The 26,572-nt window shown below is 44.1% G+C and overlaps 2 protein-coding genes across 2 annotated transcripts in view; one reads left to right on the top strand and one right to left on the bottom strand.

Annotated features, from left to right (window-relative positions):
* RUFY3 (RUN and FYVE domain containing 3) overlaps nucleotides 1-26,572 on the top strand; it is a 464,645-nt gene that overhangs the window by 437,978 nt on the left and 95 nt on the right. The gene's annotated exons all lie outside the window — the stretch shown is intronic.
* GRSF1 (G-rich RNA sequence binding factor 1) overlaps nucleotides 1-26,572 on the bottom strand; it is a 324,061-nt gene that overhangs the window by 17,369 nt on the left and 280,120 nt on the right. The window contains exon 9 of the mRNA XM_078676404.1: nucleotides 13,539-13,624. Coding sequence (XP_078532530.1) covers nucleotides 13,575-13,624 — 50 coding nt within the window. The 3' untranslated portion in view covers nucleotides 13,539-13,574. The remainder of the gene's footprint in view (nucleotides 1-13,538; nucleotides 13,625-26,572) is intronic.

Raw genomic sequence — 26,572 nt, forward strand, 5'->3', positions numbered from 1 at the left:
CCACGCGATCAAAGGGCGACCAGCGGGTACCTGCATACGGTGGTTTGGCCAATCAGGCATGAAATAGGAACAGTTGCCGTCAACTCAGGGATTTGCGGGCGGAAGCGGCGTGCCATCCGGATGTGTTGATCATACACCTGGGGGGGGGACAATTTGGCCAAAATCGGGAGGAGGGCACTCCTCCACAAGATCCAGAAGGACCTCACGGACGCAGCTACAATGTTCGGCCATTATCTCGTCAGAGCTGATCAGAAAATTCTGCAGAACAAACGGTCTGGGTACAGTCAGACACGGGCTCATACACACGGGCACCCTGAATTCTATGCCAACGATGGCGTGCACCTGTCTGAGGAAGGCATGTGTATGTTTTAAGGCAACCTGTGGGGTGCGATGATCTTGGCAGGGTGGGAATAAGGAAGAACAGGACGTAGTTGGGGGGAGCCGCGGGGAGACGGAAGCCTCCCAGACGGCGTGGCGAAGAACTACGTTGATATTGGTTGGTACGGAGGCACATTGGAGGGCGGTGTGCCAGAATGGGTCCACTCGTTCAGATGCCTCACGGCTGGGTGAGTTGGCCTAAGGACAAGTGTGTAGGACCACTCATTCTGGGATGCCTCAGGGCTGAGAAGTTGGCCTACCAAAAATGGGGGGGGTAGCAAACAGACGGCGCTCGCAGCCCAGCCACCGCCGGAAGGCAGGATACAACAAGAGTCGGACAAGGTAGCGAGGTGGCCTAACTGTGGGACAGAAGCTACTCCCTCCCCACGCAAAGTGAGCGCAAAACCAACCTACCAAAGAAAACGACCCATAATGGCCAAGAGACAATAACAAGGACGCTGTCAGGACGCTTGAGAGCAGGCGCCATAACTAGCGCCATGCCCTACAGTCCCAAACTAGTGGGGGCCGGTTTTTGGCGCGCAAAGCGACCAAGAGCTAAGGAAACACCCCCCTTATACCCCCCCGCCCGGCGGCGGCCGCCGAAGAGGCGCCAGCACCCCCGGCCAATGGGGGCTGAGGCGGGATATGAACCCCACAATTGGAAATGGGGGCCTACCGAGGCTGGAAGGCGAATGGGGTGGCATATAAGCACTGCTCCCCCAGGCAAGCTCCTATCTTCTCGGAGCAGGGGAGCAGCAACGGCGTCGGAGCCCGAATCTTAGTCACACCCACCCACACCTAAGGAACAGCAAATGTCGCAGGGCTGAGGAACAGGCAAAGCGTGGTGAAGAACTACGCTGATATCGGTTGGTACGGAGGCACACCGGAGGGCGGTGTGCCAGAATAGGTCCATTCACCTTCAGATGCCTCACGGCTGGGTGAGTTGGCCTAAGGACAGGTGTGTAGGACCCCTCACTCTAGGATGGCTCATGGCTGGGAAGTTGGCCTACCAAAGATGGGGTGGAGGGAAGCAAACGGAGACGGCGTTCGCAGCCCTGCCCCGGCCGGAAGGCAGGGCACAACAAGAGTCGGACAAGGTAGCGAGGTGGCCTAACTACGGGACAGAAGCTACTCCCTCCCCGCGCAAAGTGAGCGCAAAACCAACCTACCAAAGAAAACGACCCAGAAGGGCCAAGAGACAATAACAAGGGAACTGTCATGACATAACATGCAAAATATGCAAAATATGCAAAGTATAACCATGTTTCCTTGTATTCCTAATAAACTGCGGCCAACAAATGACCACCACAAGACGAACGTGTATGGTGGCTTTTGTTGCCCTGATAAGGAATACAGTATGGGCGAATGTAGTATACATGTGGGAGTGGGGCAGAGTGCGGGGGTTATGTGTTGATACCAAACATATGTTGACGGCGCCAGAATAGATTCATGATTTCCAAAGGGTAAATTTCTATTTTCTTTAAAGGTTGAATTAGGATAAATGCTTACAGATTTATTCTGTCTGACAATTAATAAGGAAAACATTACTAACTTGTAACACACTGTTTGCAGCTTGAAGTGCCAAACCTACACATTATGTGCACACTCCTGCCATCTGGCGTTATGCTTGGACGCTGCAAGTAATTTTTCTTCGAAGAAGAGTTTTCAGTCTCAAGATGACTTCTGATCCCTCCCCTGAAATCACAGTGCACCAGGTTGTTTCTATCTCTCACTCTTGTAACTCCACACACTATCCACTCATGTCTTTATTTATACCTTCTAGATGATATCATGCGCACCCTTCTCGAATTCTCAATTAAAAATGGCACAAACTAAAACTAAGAAATTCCTTTCTTTACCAAGCTAAATTATGACACTCCTGAGTTCTGCACAAAAATCTAATTTTAGGCCAAGAATCTCACTCAGTAACTTAAGCCGAGTCACCTAATTATCTTTTATTTGCATAGTTATTGCACAGACATAAATCCAGCTTTTAAAGCACTACCACAAAACCTTCTCTGCCTATACCAGTCATCTTTCTGACAGACAAATCTACTAAAGAACGATGCTGTAGGTATTGAATGATGCTCAGAAACCAGAGTGAACATTAACGCTTGCTTATTAGTACATTATTATGTCTCACTGCTCACAAAGACACATTTATCTCGTGGCAACTAGGATAGGTGTAGGAGGAAAAGCCTTGTGCTGGTACTCGCCCAAGCTTCAGAAATAATTAAATGTGTACTATCTACAACCTTCAGGCCTATACCTAGTCTTGTTAGTTGCCTCAAGGATCGAACCGCTCACACGTACAACGAGCTGTCAAAACCATTATGCAGGGCACAACACCGGGGCTTGTCTTTTAGGCCCACATTTTATACTATACATTTGGTATAGCTGCACCCAAAGTAGGTTTTGTTGTCCTCGAGAAGTAGATTCAGTGTTGGAAAACTGAAAAACTCCCCATTGAAATCAAATCCTCTGCATTTCATGAAACTTTCAACTCATTCATAAAGCGCCTCAAAGACCTGGATAAGGAAATGGACTCAGTGGATATCCAAAATGCTGAACATGCTCTGTCTAGTCTAGTGCTGCCTGTCACTGAAATCACTTTCAAGAATCTACTTTCAACAAGCACATACCTAAATTAAAAAAAAACTGAATATTACCAGTAGTCCTAGATCGAGAGAAGCAAGATATCATGAAAGTGACAAAATGCAGCATGCAACGACCTCTTCACGCTCCAGAATTTGGAATGCTTTACTTTCTCACATCTTGCTGCAAACACCCTCTCCTTCAAGAAACGTTTAAAAACCTTTGTCTTTAAATACAGTTTCTCAGAGATCTAAAACCTAACTCACTCCTCTTCCTTTAGCATGCCTCCCTCCGGTACAGTATCAGCTCATCCGTTTGTTACTTGTTGGCTGCTCGTTACCTGGACCCAGACTACATAAACACTTCACATGCATGTAATAAAACTCTGATCAGACTCTAAAGTAGTTATGTAAGACAATATGGATTATTTTTTCACCAATTCTGTCTTTTGAGACCGTAAAAATGACAGAAAATGTTGTGGTTCTTTTTCTAGGGCTGAAGGAACTAAACCGGTCCGCCCGACAGAGAGAAATGTAATAGAGGATGATGCTGAACTGGTGGAAGTACAAGTGCCTCTCTTCTTGAGAATATGAACTAGCACCTTTATTCATGTTTACAAAACTCAATGAACTATCAAATGCAGTCCTGTCAAGTATCACGCATCAGACGTGACACTAACGCATTTCAGTGTGGTACTCCGCATCACCGCAATTTAATGCATTGTCACGCATAACGCACATGAGAGCTGTCACAGATAGCGCGCTGTAAACAGTGTGTTCGCAGCTGGCGACACGCATCAGTGCTTGCCTTGCACGGGCTGATCTCCTGTAGGCTTGGGAGCCCTCCTAGCAACTCAAGCTTAGCCTCCGAGAGTGGCAGCCAGTGCCGCTACAATGTATCTTTTTTCATTCCTGCGGGGCGCGCAGTGGGGCTCTGAGTCAATAAACAGCCTGAGTGGCGCCATAGCCCAGCCCAGCGTTCAGTGTAGCGCGTCACGGGAGGACGTCACCTCATGTCCTGCTTTCAGAAAGTGCAGCCGGGAATAACTTGTTCGTTGGCGACCGGGGGTAATCATGGTGCTGCTTGGCCACGCAGCACGCTGCTGTTCGCACCAGTCACTCAGCCTGACCTGCCCTGCCCAACCGGGCTGCCCACGATGAGGGGGAGGCAGGCTCAGGACCTAAATGGTCGCGCCGCCCGCCAGCAGCTCAGGTCGGTCAACACGAGGTAACATGATGCAGTTAAGCACGGTGAGAGGCTGAGGGCCTGTTGTCACCAGTGCAGAGTCAAGCTGCCTTAGCCTGGGAAGAGAAGAGAGTGCGAAGATGAACTGTTAACACTGAAAGTGAGCTCACTATAATTTGTCACTATCAAATTAATTTAATTTTAGGAGTGCGACGTATTTATTCTAATACTGCTGCAGCAAGCGCCCGTACATTCATTATGGTGAACAACTTGGGACAGGCACAGCAGCAGTCTGGCGCCGCGGCTCCCCAGGACGGGCACCGGTAACATTCAGTGGTGCACAGCCAGGAGTGGGGAGCGACGTAGAGCCTGATTGCAGGGGTTATTCCCAGCCGGGTGCCAAGGTTCTGGCTGGGGGATCATCGTAGGCATATTTAATGTTGGTGCTTCCGTCCGTGGAAGAGATGAAGAGCAGGTCTACGAGTCTAGCCAGGGATTGGTGCAAAGTGGCAAGGCAAGTTCACAAAGAGCCCCGCAAACTGTGTGAGTCCTAGGCAGCTGCAGGCAGAACAGCTAGGAGCGCGTGGTATCCAGTGTGCAAAAGTAAGCAGTTCGAGGACACAAGCATGTTCTCTAGCAAAGCAGCAGACACCACTGCAGGTTCGATAATAGGAGCTCCCTGGGAGTGCTCTAATGATACCATTCTGCCCGGAAACACGGTAATGTCTTTTTAAAATAATACAGCCTACATAGGTAGGCTATGTGTGCTTCAGTCAGCCTCTTCTCCTGAGGCTTGTCCTAACCCTCCTCCCAATCATGCCTCGTTGTACTGTAATGTTATGTGCTTACAATAGCCATGCAACTTACTCTCAGCCACAGGTTAATAATGGCTGGTGGCGCCGTACAGTAATCAGAAAATGGATTTTTATTAAATTGCCCAATGTGTCTTTTTTTAAGCAAATTACACTTGGCGACCGACTTGTGACCCCTAGCTATGTGCGTGCCCTTCCATTGCTGGTGCATTCCGGCAATTTTAACATCTTCTTAGAGTTTCTTGTTGCTCTAATGGGTGTAATTTCCTAAAATGTATATGTTTCCCTCGTTTTCATTGCTTGATTTTGTTCGGCAGAAAGTGTCACTCATAGTTGTTGGAATGTCACTCATAATTACACTGACATCATAAAAATGTCACACATAGCAATCTGAAACCTTGGCAGCTATGCAAATGAGGGCCATTATGACATGTAATCACAAATACTAGAATGCACACTATGCTCCCTAAAGAGGGTTCACCCATGTAGGTCCATGGTGCACTGATATGGTTTCCGTGTTATTAATTTGTTTTAGAGTATTGATTCACTGTAGGCTTCTATTTCGAAACCATTGCTTGGCAAAAAAAAAAAAAAACAGCAATTCTTACAGAGTATATCTGATAGGAACTTGGAGCTTTTACCCAGGTTGATCACTTTTTTTGTAAAGGTATTGCCATAGGTAGTGCTTGCGCTTTCTCTGAAGACATGTTGTATTCAGGATATGGGCATGTGAACTCTGCTCGCGGAGTTTGTGGAGTTTCCCGTACTCCGTGTTACGAGTTTTTTCCCTCGCTCGCGTTCACCAATGTCAAGTTGGCAAGCGCATGCGAGGAAAATCCACCTCCCGGCGAGATTTTTGAATGCGGTTGGGGGTCAGGTTTCTCACTGCGAGTGGTCGTGTATGTTCGCGCCCGCTCGCGGTGAGAAACTGCCCGTTCGCATTTAGAAAGCTGCAACACAAGTAATAATCAACTTGAGCGGCTGAAAAGGTAAGCTTGTGCTGTGCATGGTGCTGTTTGCAATGATTGCACAGTGTGGGCAAGCATCCAGCACTGTGCAATCCAGACGAATAGCATTTTTCTAACATACTCCGCCGCTTGGGGAGCTCCATGTAGTGCGGCGGAGGGTTTTTGCACTTTGTGTAACTTCGCGTGAGGCAACTCGGCGAACTCCACCCAGGGCTAGTCGTGTTGTGCAAGGTGGTGGGGGTAGACTGCGTAAATTATCCAAACGAGCAAAACAGCAGTGGCCTCAGAGGAGTGGTGGGGGTCTGCGTGCAGTGTCGTGGGAGTGGGAACAATGGAGATGAGAGAATGAAGCCTTCGAAGCAGTGTTGTGGGAGGGAAGCGCGGGAGGCACACAGAAAGCAAATTGAACAACCGAAGTTTCATTGCATAAGTAAACAGAACAGTAACGAGCAAAGAGGCAGGCCAACTAAAAAAAGAGTTTTCTATAAGTATAAATAACCTGACAGTAGGAACACATTTAAAAGGGCCAGCCCTCGTGAGGATACAAAATTCCGAAAGGCGGGACTACTAAGTGTATTCACAAATGAAAAGCCAGCATTTCTAAAGGCCAGCAAGAGGAACCAATGAAAAAAATGGGCATTTTTTCAAGCCCATATCCTAGATAGAGGATGTCTCAAAGAGACAGCACATGCGCTGCCTAGGCAAGACCTAAAAAGGGCACTGGTGTTCTTTTCAACACCAGTAAACCTCAGGATTTTACTCAAGGGGTTCTCCTTTTTCCAGAGTTAGTCCATGATGGACTGCAGCAAAGCTGCCTTCAACTGACAGCCATCGAAGTACAGGAATACAGGTTTCCCTTAACATCCAAAGATGGACCAAGCTGGAATTTGTCCCGTTCTGCAAGGTCATCGCCAAATTTCTTGCCTTCATCCTCCTGTTTTCTGAACCCATTTTTGTGGGCTTTTAGGACTCTGTACACTTTTCACCTGCTAAATAGTGCTAAAGTGTTTGAGCTCTCTCTTTAAGAAGCGGGTTACATTAATTTGGCTGTTTTCATTTTCATATAAGTCCCTAGTAAAGAGGTACTACATGTACCCAGGGCCGATTTATTAAATACTACTAGTGGGCCTGCAGCACCAATTTGAGTAGCCCTTTGTACATGTCTCAGACCTGCCACTTGCCTGTGCACTTTTAAACTGCCATTTCAGCCTGGCAAAAAAAAACTTTTTCCAGGCCCAAACATTTTTATTACATATAAATCACCCCTAGGGTGGGCCCTGAACAGCCTAGAGTACAGTGTATTTAAAAAGTGGGACATATACCTTTAAACTTTACATGTCCTGGTAGTGAAAAACTCTTACAATTTGTTTCGCTCGTGCAAGGCCCACCTCTCCCGTAGGATAACATTGGAGCTACCTTATTACCTTTAATAAGTTGAAACTTTCAAATGGGAACAGGTAAACTATTCACGTTTGGTGTCTTTAGAATTGTAATGAAAAATCCTCTCATGGTAAAGTTGGATTTTAAGCTAGAATTTTGAAAATGCCACTTTTAGAAAGTTGTCATTTTCTTGCCTTTAGCCATTTAGTGCTCGCAGCCTGTCTCTGGGTCACATAACTGGGAGTATCCGACAGTTGGGCACTGTATTCCTCTGAGGCAGTCACACACAATAGAAAGATTAGGTATGCCGGGGGGTGGGTTGGGTGGACAGGAAGGGAGGGCGGAGGTGGGCACAGCCCTACTTACACCTGAACAGGCTTTGTCCTGTCTCCACACAAAGGGCTGCATGCCCCATGTAGTTAATCTGGAGCCAGGGGAGGTAGGAAATATGTGCCCCATCAAAGGAAAATCTCCAGAAGCATTTCCCAGCTCGAGAGAGGCACCAGGTATAAATATTGGACCTCAGTCACCAACTCTTCAGTACACTGCTGGACCTGTGGAAACTCTGCCAGGGGGAACATTTGCTTCCTGCTGAAAGGACTGCCACTGTGCTGGACCTCTACTATACTGGAGAGCTGCCTTGCAGGATTGTTGACCTGCTGCACTCCTGCCTGAGGCAGAGGGATTGGACCTGCACCTGAACCCAGGGCTCCCACAATGACTCTAAGGGCTTTTCTGCTGACCTCCTGTTCAGAACCACAGGGATATAACAGGCTCCCAACCACCTGAACCAGCATGCAGATCCAGCTGGAGAAAGCCCCTAACACCCAGGTGGTGCCCCTCAGGTCCTTGACCCTTGGTGTGGCCTCAGCAGAGCTGAATTGAAGTTTTTGGGCTCTTCATTGCTGAACAGGGCTATTGGCGCCAAAAAATAGTCACTAGTGCTGCCCACCAACATGAAGTTCTGCCAACCTGATCCTTCGCGCTACAGCATCGACTGCTCGCAGGTCACGCCACCGCGAAGCTCCGGCCTGAATGTTCGCGACAACAACAGGATCTTTTCGCTACATAGCGGGCCGTCCGCAACGCCAGGCCTCCTCTTTGCGCTACATTGATGACCATCTGTGACGCTTCCCTGCTCCTCAGGGCTCCCTCTACCACGAACGGGACTCTTTGCACTAGACTGAGAAGGTAATTTTTTCAGGGAGAGTAATCTGCTCCCTGAATCTGACCCAGGCTCCATCTCAGTTGGCCTGAACTTGTGACTTTCTCTCAGTCTCGCACAACCAGATGGCCGGGAGAGGGGCTTTGGGCTGTTTGGCGCTATTTTGACTTAATCTTTTAAATAGGCATATCTATGGTTCTACTGATTGGATCCTTGTTTTGGTCTTGATTTATTTATTAAGTTTTGCTTTAGTTTGCTTAATTAGAATGGGATTTTTCTTGCGTTGTGTTTTTTCTTTGTTTGAAGTGCAGCATAAATACTTTACACATTGCCTCCAAGTTAACCCTGACTACTCTGTGCCAAGCTACCAGAGGATTGAGCACAGGTTAATTTGAGATTTGCTTGCGCCTCACCCTGACAAGGATTGTGGTTGCTACGTGAGTAGGATTTCACCACCACTCCCCCAAATTCTCATACACCGCAACTACTGCCATCACTTTTGTGAGCACCCATGTGGTGTCTACTGGTCCAAAAGGGAGCACACCAAACTGAAAGTGCTTCTGACCTTCCCTGAACCATAGATAACATTTGTGGGACTGTAGGACAGGTGTATGAAAATACACATCCTGCAGGTCCATGGACATTGTCCAGGCACCTGAATCCAGAGTAGGCAGGACCAGGGCCAGCATGAGCATCTTGAATTTGTCTGGAGATCCGTAACAGGCCTGAAGCCCCTACCCCATCTTGGAACGAGGAAACAGCTAGAGTAACAACCACTCCCCTTACTGTGTTTGGAACCCCCCTCAAAGGCAACTTTGGAGAACAATAGCCACACCTTCTCTAATAGAATGTACAGGTGCTCGCTTAAAATTTGCTCCAGTGTGTAAGGGATAGTAGGTGAGAAAGAAGAAAACCAGTATTGGCATAGCCAATAGGCCTCACCTTTGGTACCTTATAAATGTTTAGCCATGCAGTACACTATACTGTTAATAATCCGGCCACACAATTTTATGCCCTATGATGTTTAAGGACGCAATCCCTGGGTGTCATGGACAGATACATGCTTTGTAATGTACCGTGGTAACACTGGGCGACAGAAGTCAGTGCAGACTATCAGTCTATGCAGTTCGACCAGTGGAGATGTCAGTTAAAAAAACATTTATTCTACTCATGTAGTAAAATGCAGGTGTGTGCAAATGGTGGCAACACATCATACTGTAAGTACACCAGCTGGAACATATGAGGGTTTGGGCGAATGGAGGACACGTCTTCAGGAAGAGGGGAGCAGAGTGTTTTAGAAGCAGAACAGGGGACAGGAGCGGACCAGGAGTGGGGGGGGCAGGTGTATGGGGAAAAGGGAAGAGAGGAGATCGGAGGAGGGAAGATGATTGAACTAGGACCAGGAGGACAGGACAGGAGCGGAACCAGAGGAGAGCGGGGATGTTCAGTAGAGAGGAGAGAAGTGGGGAGTATCGGAAGGAGGAAAGTGTGGGAGTGTGGGGGAGGGGAGGGGAGGAGGGGAAGAGAGGATATTTGGAGAGGTGGAGGGCGGGAGATAGGATCAGGGGAAGGATGGGACGTGGGAGAAGGAATCAGAAGGAGAGCTCCATAGATGGTCTGTGAGAAAAGAGAGTGGATTAGGTGGAGGGGATATGAGGGGATGGTGGGGGAGAGAATTATCAGGGTTCAGGGAAATAAGGGCAGGTGTTCAGGAGGGTATAAAAGGCTATGAGGAGGAGGAGGAGGAAAGTGAAGGGGGACAGCAAGGGAAGGAAAGAGATTCACGAGGAGGGACAGAGAGCAGATCAGAGGCTAGGAGGAAGAGGAGGGGGAAGGGGGTGGGAGGACAGGTGTGCAGGAAGGAGAGAGGCCAGGGTATCACCAACGGGCAGAAGGAGGGTTAGTGGCGAGGGGGTGAGTGAGGATTAGTGAAGGGGAGCCAGGGAATAGTAACGGAGCAGGAAGTGGGGAAAGGGAATGCGAAGGGGAGGGGGGGCAGAGATGACTCATACAGAGGGTGGAGGGGAGGGGAGGGCAGGACGGTGAGCCAGTGAGGATTATTTCTGAGGATGGAGCGAGATAACAAGAGGATAGGAGGGTGAAGGATGAGGGGGGGCAGCAGAGACATGACAGGAGACATGCAAGGGTGGAACGTGAGCCCAGGCAGTGAAAGGAAACTGAAACAAAGGCCGAGACCATAAGTGGCATCAGCGTATTAAGAGGCTGATATCAGATCTATGCTTTCCCAGTAATATCCCCATGTTCCTCCTCATGGCGCCAGGACTTAATCAATATTGTTTTCAAAAAGCAAGCCATTTCTGTGACTCAGAGCGGTGCAGCGTAATCGGAGGATGAAACGTATTTTTCCATCTGGGGCTCTTGAGTCCGAGCTGACGTTATCACTGGGCCACAGACGTGAGATGAAAGGCGGAGAGAGCCCTTGGCGGACACGTGCCATGTGCCTCCAGCACACGAGCAAAAGCGCACTGCACTGTGGAATAAGTGTCACTCTAGTGAGGTAAACAAGCCCGGGAGTGGTGCGCGCGCTTAAGCCCGCCGCTGCACGCGAATAACAGATGGCACACTGTGTGCCGCTGCTCGTAACCACAAGCCGTAGGCCGTGGGTGGATACATTTCCTGGGAAAGGTGGGACATGCACCCGCCTTTGCCCAATAGCGTGCTGTCTCCGCACGCAAAGCCCAATAGAAAAAAAGCAACAACAAAAAACGTGCACGAGGGTGTGACAAGTCCAGATTGATTCCAAGAGGTCGTTTTCCTAGAGCAGCGCGTGCGCGCTGCGCTAGACTTGACCTAAAAAATGCAGAGGATAGCTAGGTGATAGATGACCAATCTGGGTGGAAATGTTTAATCCTACCCCCCACTGACAGGGTATACACCACTAAGGGAAAACTACTGTGAGTTAGTGGCCGTAGCAGTGGAAGAGGAACTGGAGAAACTGATGTCCTGCTGGCTTGCACGCTGCCAGCTAAATCCGAATCCACAGCCTCAAAAGGACTGTGGTCCCTGTTGTGCTGGTTGGGAAGGCTGGTTCTTGCCTGTATGCCAGCCTTCTGCAATAGATCCTGAACTTCCAGAATTGATACAGGAACGGTCTAAAAGGGGTAAACAGTTCAAAACAGTGCACCATAGCTCTACTATTCTTGAAATTGCTCCAACACAGAGTCTTCCTTCTCACTGAAAAGGATCCATCAAAGGCATATCGATCTGGGAGGCCTATACATTGCTGGAAAATCCTGTGTAATGCATCCAGGGGTGGCAATGAAGTACCACTCCCCTAAGGCAATCCATAGTATCCCGGATCTGTGTATCCTGTTCATCATGAATCATCCAAGCCAAAGAGGCGCTTTGGTCTTCTGGGATTGCCGGCAAGATTTTGCTGGCCATATCCCAGGGGACATGTGTGTAGCTAGACTGGGAGAGGAAAAAATGCACTTTCCAAATGCTTCAATCCTCTCGTGCTCACTGTCCCGAGGAGTAGTTGGTAACGAGTTACAATGGACCTTATTAGTCAAGACCTGAAAAATCAGGCTCTGTGGAGTGGGATGATTGGTGAGAAAATCAAGGTCACATGGTGCTGGTCTGTGACATTTGGCCACCTGCCAATTCACAACGGGCAAGAACGATTAAGTAGTCATCAAAGTATCAGTGAGAGCACTGCTAAAAGCAAGCAAGGGCTCCGAAGTAACTGGCCTAGGCATTAGATCGCGGTCAAGACATTTTTTATGGTCTTAACGGAGGGTAGCAGTAATGCTAGCACATCAACCTCCCTCTGGCGCCCATTGCAAATGAGGCACTGTTCTTCGCTAGTGGCCCAAGTGGTGAGTCAAGCAAGGTCTCACGCCCAAGTGGTGAGCCAAGCTCGGGCGAGGTGCCATGATCGATGGCATTCTAGAAAATCAATGTATAACGCATCATGGGTTTAGGAAAGGGGAAGCAAGCCATCCTCAATACCATCATCTTGTGATTTTCCTTGCTGCGGCACAGTGATCAGTCAGAACCAAAAAAATAATGGAGCCTTTGCTGGTATGTGAGACATGACAGAGGCACAGACTTAGTCATGTTGCAAGACGACTGATTGCACTTTAGAAATTTCATAATTAGACACTGGTTGGGCTTGAGCTGAAGTCGGTTTGAGGTCCAAAATTGGCATCAGCACCTGGTCATCATTTGCCACTTGTATCGATGAAGGCAATCCGTATAGCAGGGACTGCTGTGGAACTCAGGGCCAGAGTATAAATATCTATCAGAATCAGTACAATCCCAAGAATGTTACTGCCCTCATGCTGTCCGGTGCCTTCTTTTAGAGTAAAGAGTTGCAGGATGGGGTTTAAGTCTAGCTATGCTTTTTTCTGTTTGTATTTAGACTTACCGGAACAGTAAGTGGAATAGTTAAAGGATCGAACCTGGGATGAGGACCGCATCTGCGATTTGCATAGGGAGTAGGTAAATGCCATAAATTATTTTTGTATTATGCAATGTATGGCTTTTCCCCCTCGTCTCAGATCGCTTTTGGGTGTATGAGGGAGTACTTATTGAATGAGTCAGAGTCATGGCTCAAGCACAGACACCAAGGGCACACCTTGTGAGAGTCAGTGCGGATTCCTGCAGTTAGGGCATGGCTTGCAACCAGTTGTTTTGGGTGTGGATATTGTTCCCTAGCACACTGGTTTGAAATCATTTAGACGTTGTCAGAAAACCAACAAAGTTAGAAGCAGAGCTCTAGATCAGAAACAGAAAGAAAGGAACTGACATCAGAGCAAAGGGGTGGTGCTTATATGAGGCTGTCACTTCTGAGCTGGCATGGAAGCAGCCTGGGGTGCCATCTAGTGGTATGCAGGTGCACTACTGTAAAACGTTTCTGAATCCAGTCTAGCACCTGCAGAGTATTATATAAGGTGAGCAATATGCAGTTAGAAGTATCCATTAGAATACTACATTTGTGAAAAGATCATAATTTGACTTATTCACCTATCAAGGCAAGTGAAAATATAAAATAAAAAATTTAAACTACTATAAATATTTGCTGCCATTTACCTTTTGAGTGAGTCTCTGCAATCTTCGTCACCAATGTTAATGTCCCTTCGGAGATGCTCCCAGGAACAATTCTATATATCTATTTTCTAAAGAAAGAAACAAACAGAAACAAAGTCACAAGTCAAAAAGCAAAATCAGATCAGGGATTATATTATTGTGATAAATGTTTCGGGTACAAAGTAGTACTTTATTAACAATGTAACAGACAAATCGGGAATGGTTAATCTTCTCCACAGAACTCATGATTTCAGACAGTGCTATAATGGGTAAGAGAAAAGATTTTACAATCGGAAAGGGGAAACGAGAGGCAAGCTTAAGGGACTCGCTGTACAGCATTAAAGCATTATAGGCAGTGCCTCGGTACCTAATGGGATTAAGCAATAAGAAAAAACGTGTGAGCTCCAATGTCAGAAAACAATACATGTAGCAAATACCCCCAAATAGAAGATATTTGCATTTCCTTACAAATTTACCTCACTTCTATTTTGGGTACAGTAAGTATTCACACGTTAGTAAGAAAGCTATCATTGCAGCTTGCTGAAATTCGGGAGCTCATCGTTTACTTCACATGCCTGAATCAGAAAAAAACTGCGATTTCAATAAGGCCCTTTAAAAAGATAGTTACCAAAACACTGCAGGCGCTATCAGATTGGGCTAACACTACAATAAATATTACAGGGGATAAGAGTGAATACTGCCTGTCTGATGGGTTCACAAATCTACACAGGAAGATTAATGAAAAATTTGACAACTGCGAAGGAAGGCATAATAAACAGTAAGTTCTTGATTAAAAAAAAACACAATAGTTGAACCACTAAATTTCAACTTCTAAACTGTCTAGCTAGTGGGAGCTGGGCCTCCTAAATGTGGTCACTTCATGGACCACTTGAGTGTTTAGCTGCTGGATGCCGAACTCTAAGGCAATAGAGAGTCTCTCTATATACCACAGGATACCACTGACAACAGAATGGGTTCCACACGGATGTCAGAGGTCTGCGGCAGCTGCTGATGGAGAGTAGCTCTCAGCAGTAGGTCGTCCACATTGCGTCCTCCGATGACACTGGAAGTTCCTCTGATCCTTCTCAAAGGTAAAGGGATGATCACTCGGGTGCTGATACGTTAGTCGGGGCTCAGGCACGCACAGGTAACCATGGAGTCCTTAGGTGTAAGAACAAGAGGTATCCCCGACAACTCTGGGTCGCTATTTGCAGGACTGTTTGGAATATGTTGCTACGCCTGACAGTTTTTATTTGATGAATTTATTGTAAATATTGTATCATTCATATGACATGTTTTTAATCATGTATATAGGACCGCGCTCTGACACTGATGTGGTTTTTTGGTTATTTGCGTTTTGTTTAGGTTGTGTCTTGAATTCATATCATGGCTTCCAGACGAAGGCAGATAGCCGAAACGCGCATCGCAACTACAAAACTTCTAGCCATGTTAACAATGATTGATTCTTGTTTCTCAAATGTGTCCGTTTTGATCTGATGAATTTTGAAAGTGACTATTGAACCTTACTAACTGTGACGTTTAAACATGTATTAGCACAGAAGTATTACAAATATTGGACATTGAGATACATTTTGTTTAATAGTTTATATGAAACAGAAAAATAAATACAAATTTTGCATATTGTTTTGTTGTCTATCACAGATAATTGGCTATATGATTTCATATGGTATTGATCACCACATCGTGTCTGTCTAGGTCCATAGTTTTATTCATGTTTCCTTAACACTTTTCTTTCAACTGATTTATTTATCCCGGTTTAGGAATCCTAGTCGGGGATACCTCTTGTTCTTACAACTATTGTCTCCACAGCCTGTCTGTGCGGGGGTCTAATTTTTTAGCTCACTTGGTCTTATTGTACTGGTCGTAGCATTGTTGTACACCCAACTCGGGTGTCAGTTCTATGGTCATTGACTCGATCACTCTGTCCTTGCTCCTTTCCACCCTTTGTACTTTTTACCTATTCGAAATTATATCTCACTTGGTCACATCTTGTTGAGTTCACTGCAATTTATCCTATATCAATATGGACAAATTACTTACATTTGGCTTCTCGAATGAGGACTTAGCATCTCTGGTAGGAATCTAGCCTCTATGGATAACCTACCTAGTAGTAATCCACAGAATAACGCTGAGTTACATAAACTATTAGCCCTTAAGAAAAAGACTAAAAGAATACAACTACATGGCCACTTCATGCTACAGTATCTGAGGGCAGGGGTTATACCACCAAGGATTAAGAGTAAGAAACATTCCAGGGTTATTTGTACAGATAAGTAGATTTCTGGAGAGATGGTCTCTCATAGCCAATAGATGTTCCAGAGACCTTATGATGCCTATTGTGGAGACGACCAAAGAACTAGTGCAAGCTCTTCTGCAAGACATAGCTGATCTAGAAAATAAACTTAAAAGTAGCTCAGCAATAGAGGAAGCACTTAAAAAGTTGGAAAATACGGAGAAAGAAATGCATACCTATAGTGCTTATCTTCTTAAACGAAAAACGGATAAGCTTAAAAAAGATATTTTAGTAGTCTGTGTTAACTCTGTAGTCTTGTTTGAAGCAATCTCGCCTTATGATGTCATTGTCATAGTGATAGAATGGTACTGTTTGAATCTCTGTGAAACAGAGACAGTTCTTGGAAGCTGTGGACACATACAGTCAATAAACACAGAGTTCCCAATTAACTTTGGGGGTAATGTGATCACTTCAAATTGGCGACGAGGACTGTCCCCGTCTCCACCCACGCGTACATATATGGTGTGTTTCCCACGTGTCAACAAGCTGAATGAAGATTGAGACAAGAGTTCATCTACAACCTTTGAAGATATTCAAGATCACGCTTGTTTGTCGCTTTCAAGTATGAATCTAGGTGAGCCAGCTCTATCTTGCGTGGCGGAAGAGTCTTTTTAATCAGGAGTGTGACAAAGTGTCATGTAAAGGAAACCCTGAAGAAACGGGTGCAAAGTGGAGAATTAATTGTGCAGACTGTTTGTGGTGCATCCTACGCGGAGTTGTATGTGCTGGATTGTCTTGTGCTTGTTTATTAATAAGTACATTCAGTCTTTTTGGATTTGGCACAGTGACATTTTAATCGCACTCAAGTTAAAGACTCGCATTTAAAATTAAAACGTGGGAAAGTTTACCTCTCTTCTTGAGTTGATGCCGTTTGAGAGGTTGTGGAACAATTTGGTGTTTACTTTTTCTTTCTGCACATTTTTATTGTGTTTTTGCCGAGTACGTTCTGTCGTTTGGTACAGTGGCAGTTAATTCTGTTGGTGGGATGGATGTTTCCTCTGCGCTCTCCGTTCCCATCTGATGACGTCTTGGAATCCTCAATAGGAATCAGTGGAGAGGAGTCAGCGTCACCGCGCAGCTTCACGTCACGTTCGTGTGAGCTCTCAGGGCTCTGCGTGCCATCGGAGCAGGAAGCAGCCTACGCGCTTCCGTTTTCTTCAGTTCGGGTTGATCTCTCAGAGTTTTGTGTGCCATCGGAGAGGGAAGGAGTTTAAATTTTTTTCTTCAGTATCTCCCTGCGCATCTCAAGGAGAAACAGTATCTCTTCATCAACAATTTAAAACCGCGTGTAATCGATTTTAAAGTTTCAGACACTAGTCAAAGGAATACGGTCAGGTTTTTTTTATGCGTCTAAAAAAAAGGGGTTATTTGCTGAACTGCTTCATTTGAAGAGGCGCAAAAGGTATTCTTTCATCATTTTTTTTTGGGGTCAACTGGAATACTCTCATAGTACTATTAACATTGACAGTCAACTGACATTTTTTTAATGTACTGCAGCACAGTGGTGAAGTCCACGAATATAATCCTGAAGGGTTCTAAGTCTACCTTTTTGACTCATTTTTTTTTTTTAAAAGCTGTGCAGCGCAATTCTTGGATATCTTTTTGTTAATATTCCTGGCAGTTACGTTTATTTATTTTTGTGTGCAATTCATTGTGTTGAATAACCCTTTCTTTTGCAGGTGTTTATAGAAGTAATTGTTTACTTGATTTTACATAATGGAAAATGTTCAAGCTCCACCACCATTTTTACAGCTTCCAGGGATCCTCCAGTTAAATGGAAGGTTTGGCATAGAGCTTTTGAAAAATATATTGGAGCCATAGGGGGTTAAAGGTTCAGAGCAGAAAGGAAGCTTTTTATTTTGGAACACAATTTGGGTTTGGAAGGACAAGCCGTTTTAGAACATTTACCTCCGATTGTAGCAGAAGTGGGGGAGGAAGAGTTAAATGCTTATGACCAGGTGGTGAGAATGTTGGAGAAACAATTTGATGTGGAGAGTAGTCTTGTAGTGTCCAGGCATAGATTCTTTACAAGGAAACAAGAATCTGATGAAAGCATTGTATCCCATGTGGCTGCTCTTAGGCTTTTGGCATCCGAGTGTGAATTTGAAATGTTTGTACACAACTTATTAGGGATCAAATTGTAGTCCACTGTTGGGACAGTAAGGTTCAAGAAAAGCTTCTAACGTTAAAGAACCCTACTTTAGATGAAACGATTAGCATTGTAAAAAGCATTGAGTTGTCGCAAAAATCCAAAAAAGAGCTTAAAACAGAGAAAAATCCTGTTGGTGCAGTCAAAGAACAGAAGGAGTTGGTCGAGGACAAAACTAAAGTAGAAAAAGTAAAATCCAATGTTGAACAAAAGAGCAATAAGTTCTTTACCAATAGAACAGGAGGAAGGGGTAACTATTCTAAAAATGCATGTAATAAGTGTGATTTTCCAAAACATTTTCCTGATTCAAAAGTGTGTCCGGCGAACTTTGCAGCTTGTAGGAAATGTGGGAAATAAGGACATTTTGCGAAGATGAGTAATTCTCGTGGAGGTGTGAATGTTGTGTATTCTGAAGAATCGAAGAATGATCCTGGGTATGAAGCTGTCAGTTCTTTAACTGATTTTGTTGTTGTTGTGAAGGATGGGTCGGAAGAATGTGTTGATCCCATTATTGATGTCTTAGTGGATAGGAAATCTTTACAGCTTTTGGTTGATTCAGGGGCAAGGATAACTATGATTACTGAGGAACTTTTTAACTCTACTTGGAAAGATAAAGATCTCAACCCTCCTGATAGGAGTCCAGTTTCTTATGAAGGCAAACGTATTGAGTTATCTGGATTTTTTGATGCTCAGTTATGGTTTAAAGAGAAATGTATTCAGGGGAAAGTATATGCTGCAAAGAAGGGCCTCAACATACTTGGTTGGTACCACCAAGGTTTATTTAAAATGACTCTCAGGCCTGGTACTAAAGAACAGGTTTCTATTGTTGAACTCCAGCCGGTAGAGGAGAATTTGGGTCGCTGGTTTGAGAAATTCCCGAAAGTTTTCAGTGAGAAACTAGCGTGTATCACTGGTTTTAAACATTTCATAAAGGCTAAAGATGGAGCTTCTCCGGTTAAACATAAATTGAGGAACGTCCCGTTTAGCATAAGAGATGATTTGTCTCTAGAATTGAAGAAAATGTGTGAAAGTGGTGTTATTGAGCCTATAGAATCATCTCTTTGGTGAAGTCCCTTGGTCGTAGCGAGAAAAAAAAAATGGCAATCTCAGGGTATGCATTGATTTGCGCAGTGTTAATAGGGAGATGTGGATTGATTCACATCCCTTACCACGTATTGATGACATTCTGTCCAAATTTGCCGATGCAAAGTATTTTTCTAAGATCGATCTTGCATCGGCGTATCATCAAGTCGAGCTTGATCCCAGTTCTAAACATTTAACTGCTTTTGTGTGACCTATAGGAGCATTATGGAGAAGGTGTTGGAGAATGTTTCTGAGACAGTGGTTTTTCAGGATGATATTCTTGTGGCTGGTAAAACTTTGGATGAGCATGAGGTTAATCTTACCACTGTTTTGAAAAGGTTGGAGTCTAAGGGTATTGTGGCGAACAGACTCAAATGTGTTTTTGGAGTCGAGTCTATAGAATATTTGGGTCATTGCATCTCCGGAAAGGGAATTGTGTCAAGAGTGGGTCTCATTCAGGCCATTTCTGATGCCCCGTGTCCTACGTCTTTTCTCGGTTTGTGTGAGTTTTACACAAAATTTATTCAAAATTTTGCTACTAAGACTGTCCACATGAGGGAGTTGCTTAAGAGGAGGAAAGTTTTTCTCTGGAGCGATGAGTGTCAACAAGAATTTCTTCAAATCAAGAAGGAGATGGGTACTTGCAAGATTCTGACTCCTTCCGATCCGTCTCTTGAGTGTATTGTATCTGTAGATGCTAGCATTGATGGACTTGAAGGTATGATTTCACAAATGAAGCAAGGGAAGGAGTATACTGTGGGATTTGCTTCTCGTGCTTTGCGTGCTAGTAAGAAAAACTACTCTGTGATTGAGAGAGAGTTGCTTGCGTGTTGTTGGGCAGTTGAACGTTTTAAGTGTTTTTTGTGGGGTAAGTCTTTTAAGCTTTTCACTGACCATAAGCCTCTTCACACTCCTAGGATTGCGAGATTAAGCTAAAAATTGCAACAATACAATTTTCAAGTTGCTCACATTTCTGGTGGGAAAAATACAAGGGCAGATTATTTGTCTAGATCGCCTTTACCTACTGAGAAGGGCGATTGTCTTAATGAAGTTGAAGATGAGTGTTTAATTGCAGCTGTTGATGCATGTCATTGAGGGTGTTTTTCTGAGTCTGATTGGTTAAATGGTATGGAATCTGATAGTTTGCTCAAGAAAGTCAAAGAGCTCATAGTGTCAGGGTGGCTTAAGGAGAAACATTTGGATGCTGATCTTCATCCTTTTGCTAAAGTTGCTGAGGAACTTACCTTGGAGGGTGTTGGTATGATCATGCGTGGAGATCGCTTCAATCCTCCTGCATCTCTTAGATATCAAATCATTCGTTATGATCATGAAGGGCACCTTGGACAGACCAATACAAAAAAAGAATACGTGCAGTTTATTGGTGGCCTTCAATGGACCGTCAGATTAATGATGTTGTAGAGGGGTGTGTCGCGTGTTGCACCAGTGATAAAATGATAAAAGTAGCTTCACCTCCTGTTCAGTGCATTGATCCTCCTCAAGGTCCATGGTTAAAGGTAGCCATTGATTTTGTGCGACCCTTCAACATGTTGCCCAGAAAATTCTAATTTGCTTTGGTGGTGGATTATTTCTCACAGTGGTGGGAGGTTCACTTTATGTCAGATGCCAATTCGCTAGAAGTCATCAAGTTTTTGCAAAGTTTATTAGGAAGAGAAGGTTTTCCGAAAGAAATTGTGTCTGACAATGGTGTGCAGTTCACATCAAAGGAAATGAATGAGTTTTTATGTCAATCTGTAATTTTACACCAGCGTGTGGCGTTATATCACCCACAGGCCAATGGTTTTATTGAACGCAATAACCGCATTTTAGTTGTGTGTGTTCAAATGGCAGTGTCAGCTAATGTTGACATTAAGGAGGCTGTACAAAGTATGCTGTGGGCCCATCGCACCACTCCCAGTTCTGTCACTGGTTCTAGTCCTTTTTTGCTACTAAGAGGAAGGGAAGCGTCTTTCCACATGTGTCCACATGTGTCCAGCATGGATGAAGAAGTGGGGGATGGTCTCGGGTTTATGTGAAACCAAGGTGGGTGCGAACTCCCGTTTGTGTTCTGATTCTTCTCAAGTTAAGAACAAGGAGCTAGATTGTTTTGATAATAAAATTAAAGTGGGGGACTGGGTCAGGATTAAATCTCCTCTTAATGTCCCTATAGGTCTTTCGAAATATGGCCCGCCTGTAAAGGTTGATGCATCATCACGTTTTGCTATTAGAATCAATGGCAAGAATTGGTGGAATCTTTCTAGAGTGTACAAGATTCCTCCTAGAGTCGTGTTGCAGTTAGGACTCAATTCAGAGGGTATTCTAAAGAGCCCACAGTCTCAAGGTACTGAACATAAGATTCCCATGAAATATGTTCTTCCACGTAGATCTGCAAGGAATTGTGTTCCGCCTAATCGTTTAAATTTGTAATCTCAGTAGCCTACTTCTTTGTTTTCTTTTGTGTTTTCTTCTCACTTGTCTTTGTAGCTTTATTTTTTGTTTCTGGTTTTTCTGTGTCTTCAGGTTCTTCCCGGTTCTTTCCGGTTCTTTTTGTCTCTTTTTGTGGTTCTCTTGCACCATTCTTTTAATGTTTAGTTTTTTATTTAAGGATAGGAGATGTTGTAGTAGTCTATGTGTTAACTCTGTAGTCTTGTTTGAAGCAATCTCGCCTTATGATGTCATTTTCATAGTGATAGAATGGTACTGTTTGAATCTCTGTGAAACAGAGACAGTTCTTGGAAGCTGTGGAGACATACAGTCAATAAACACAGAGTTCCCAATTAACTTTGGTGTAATGTGATCACTTCAGATATCCAGTATTTTAGTCAGGAAAAAGTCTATCCCTACTTGGCAGACAACTTTTAGAGTCCACCGGTGAAACCACAGAGCAGCCCATACATAACAAACCTCCTAAGAAGATCACCACCTTATCCGATACTTTGGACTCTGATACTGAGGGAGCAAACTTTTACCAAGAACAGGGACCAAGCAATATCAGAGGAGGACATGGTAGAGGGACACGTCCTTTTTTAGCCAGACGAGGCAACACACAAGGACGCTGGAGACCCCAATACCAGTCCTGGTTCAGGGGGAATTTTCAACATCAGAACCAGCAATACCCCCCACCATCCAACCAACCAACAGTATCCCGCACAACAGATCAAGCCATACCCTCAACCTCCAAATTACCCTCAAACACACACTACATATCCCAACCAGGACCAATATCTGGTAACCAGACATGCGCAGTATTGGCGCGACAGAGAGATCCCTATTTTCACTTTGAGCAGTAACCCATTAAATCTAGCCATAGAAACACTGCTAAGGGATTTTCTTTTGTCCCTCACTGCACCATCAATAAATTTGAACTTTTTAAGGATCTTAGGAGTGTTTTTAGAAACATTAGACTTCAAAAAAAATTTCAAGGAACCTTGGACACTCCGGAACAATCTGAAAATAGATCTGGCCTCAAACCACCGTCGACCTTCTTTCCTACATTAGAACAGGTGGCACCCAAAATAGCCATATTCAAACATGTTGTCTTCAACAAACTTACAGCGGCAACTAAATATATTCCACCACCGACTTACAACATCACACGCGAAGAACATCAAGCACTTCAGACACTTAAACAGAACAATGATGTCGTAGTAAAATGCTGCGACAAAGGCCGTGGAATTGTGGCCCTTGATAAGGACCAATATATTTTGAAGATGGAGCAATTATTGCATAATGACTCTCACTATACACCTATACAGAGATATCCATCCAAAAGAGTGCAAACTAGTATCCTTCAATTGACTTCACAGGCACTTAACATGAATGTCATCTGTGAAAAAGAGTGGCAATTTCTCAATGTGCAACAGCCTAAAATGGCAGCAATATATGGAATCCCCAAGATTCACAAAAACAGCAGTGACCCCCCCCCCCGTATAGACCAATATTTACGACTATTGGCTCTGCAACAGAGCCTCTATCAAAATATAGCGACACTATTTTGAGACCATTTGTATCGTGGATCCCTTCGTATATTAGGGACACGAGAGAGATCATAAATGTAGTAGAAAGTCTACAATTCAATCCTAATACACAACTGATGGTCACTATGGACTTTGAGGCCCTTTACTCTAGTATCCCGTAATCAGGAGTAATGGGGGCAGTATCTTGGTTTATGGAGACGTACGGCATTGACTGCCAAAGAACATTCGTTTTGGACTGTTTAAACATAGTATTAACTGAAAATACCTTTGACTTTAATGGTTCTTTGTTCCAACAAACGAAAGGCGTAAGCATGGGAGCTTCCTGTGCTCCCACAGTGGCCAATATATATATGGCCTTATTGAGTCAAAATGTGTATATAACGAAATTGCCCCATTCAGTGAGTCTATTTTGGCATGGTCCAGATATATAGACGATGTCTTTTTTATTTGGACCTCAGACCCAGAAGAGCTCCTCAAGTTAGTCTCTTGGCTTAACTTATGTGACAATAACATCTTTTTCACAGCCTCCTCGAGCCACACTAAGGTTGACTTTTTAGACATTACAATTCAAAGTAAGGACAAAGGATTAGAAGTAGATCTCTACGTTAAGCCCACAGCACGTAATACGCTGCTACACTTCACAAGCTTTCACCCTGAGACCCAAAAAACTAGTATCCCGTTTGGGCAGTTTCTGCACCTGCGCAGAAACTGTACCACGGTTCATGACTTCGATAAAAGGGCGGAAGATATGAAAAACAACTTTCTTAAACGAGGTTATCCTAAACGTCTCATCCGTGACTCCTACAAACGAGCTCGATTTTTTGATAGACAACTCACGACACAAATCAAAGAGCCCAATCCGAGATTGGTATTCGTGGCTAGACATTCTACCATGAATGCCAAGGTGCGACACATAAGCAATGCAAACTGGCATATTCTCAGTGCCACCAGCCCCAAAGAGAGCATGCTGCCAAAACCAGTCTATGCGTACAGGAAAAATAAGAACCTTAAAGATCTAGTTGTACGCTCCAGGATGCAGACTAAACTGACACACTTAGTACAAACCTCGATTACTGGGCAAACCACACCAATCGGTAACTACAAGTGCCTATCTTGTGTGGCTTGTGAATTTTCAAAGGACACTAGGCAATTTTCTTTTAACAATGTGAACATACAAGCCAAGACCCTGACGAATTGCAGAACAACCAACATAGTCTACTTATTGTAATGTCCTTGCAATAAAGGCTATGTAGGAGAAAAAGCTCGCATGATGTCCACTAGATTGTCTGAACATAGGTTAGCCATCCATACACATAAAGTACAAGCCCCTTTGGTGAAGCACTACTTGGAGGCCCAACATAGTGTCGACGACATACGTTGGTTGATGTTGGAAAAAATTAGAACTACCTCAGCCACTGCAAGTACGAAAATACGTAAGGGTAGAGAGGTATATTGGATGTTTATCTTAAATACCTATCTTACAGGAATGAATAATGAGATCCTGTGGGATCAAGTCCTTAAATATAATGGTGGCTGAATTCTGTCATCATAAACAACAATTATCTGCTATAATTGAGAACATCATGGTCCGTTCGCATTACAAACAGATTTGTCAATGTAGAACTGGGAATCTATTTCCATAACTATTGGGGCTCTATATGAAAATCATACTTAACCTGTTTGGTACTTTGAAACCCCATAATATCACTAAACATGAACTCCAATATTTTCAATTTTTATTTTCTAGTTATCTTCTATATCTATTTTACGTCACAAGTTTTATGTAATGGATTAACAAGTGCAAGAATTTAGTGTTATAGGTAGCTACACTATAACTGAAACACTTTTCAATATGGCCACAGCAGTTCCAATGTGTCCCATAAGCCACTTTTCCAAGTATTCCAAGTAGTTCCGGGATTGAGGGAATCTACTTCTCGCAATTGACGTGGGACTTTACCAAGTGCCGGGTTTATAAGCAAGAGTAAAAAAGCTGGCTATTTATTTATTTATTTATTTTTGGCAATTTTTAAAGCGCTGCAAATACCCGTGGGTGTCTCGGCGCTAACAGCTAAAAAAACACTAACCAGAAAGTAAACAGAAAACAGTGACTAAAGTGATCCACAAGAGTGTCATTGAGAAAACAGCCACGTCTTTAGCTGCTTTCTAAAGACAATCAAAGATGGACTGGTCTTTATATTGAGCGGAAGAGAGTTCCACAATTTCGCCGCTGCTATGGTGAAACGTCTGTCTCCCCAGGTCACTGTCCTTGTTCTGGGAATCTGAAGCATGTGAGCCGTGTTGGAACGCAACGTTCTAGGGGTTGGCAGAGGTTTAAAAGAACTTCTCAGAAATCTAGGTCCCATGTTGTTTATTGCCTTGTAGACAATACAAAGGGTCTGCACTGACTCAGCACCGGCACAGAGCTTCTTCTTCGAACCTCCGATATGATTAACAGAGACTCCGCATAGCCTCCACAAGTCTGGTAAGCACAAATGCCCATTGAATCAGATTATAATTAAACGGCGGAATCTTTTCTATCTGACCACATTTCGAACGCGAGAAGAGCCATTTCTTGGACTTTTTCGCTTTCTCCATTAAAGGGATCACGGCTCTTACCTGGGACGACGCGGTTCACACAGGGGGGACAAAGGGACCTTCGTTTGGGATCGATTTTAAACCCGGCAACCAGATGTGTCTGACCTTTTAGTCATTTACTTCGTACCAGCTAGGTAAGCGAATGCGGACACTGTAACATAGCAGTAAATTGGCGGTATTCATATTGTGTAAAGTTTTTAAGGACACACATACCCACTTACCAGTTTTCCTTAACATCATGACTGCTTATTCACACTTACTTTTTTCTAAAGGTATTTGTCATTTGTTGTCCTGGTAGCCTTCGGGCCTCTCTTACATCTGCATTCTGGGCTTTGAAACAGAACAAATTTACAGTACATACATCATATTTATGGTAACGGCCATTCATATAGATGACTGTCACATTTAAGCTTGAAGCTCAGGAATATAACCTGAATAACTAGGGCAAATGTTCATCACTTTAACAATGAGTCTGTAGGGCCATTCGTCCATAAATATTCGCTATAATGGAGAGTAGTCCTCTTATTTCCCTAACCATTAGAAATACTTAGATGTAGCTGTAGGATATGCACTATAACATTTTTGGATGTTTAAGAAAATTTCAATTTAGTGTAATTTCTTCCTTATTCTTTTGATTATTTCCCTCTTTATTGATTCTGTTCGCCTTTTGATTTTCCTTAATTAAAATGGAATAGACATAGGGCAATGCTTTAGGAAGTCACACATGGTGAAGGACATAGGGTGTTAGCTATTAAATGACACCGACCCTCTTAACTCTGGGTCTCTATTTGCAGGACTATTTGGAATATGTTGCTATGACTGACAGTTTTTATTTGATAAATTTATTATAAATATTGTATCATTCATATGACATGTTTTTAATCATGTATATAGGACCGCGCTCTGACACTGATGTGGTTTT

Source organism: Lissotriton helveticus, chromosome 2_1 (genome assembly GCF_964261635.1).
Source record: "Lissotriton helveticus chromosome 2_1, aLisHel1.1, whole genome shotgun sequence".
In the NCBI taxonomy this organism is placed as follows: domain Eukaryota; kingdom Metazoa; phylum Chordata; class Amphibia; order Caudata; family Salamandridae; genus Lissotriton; species Lissotriton helveticus.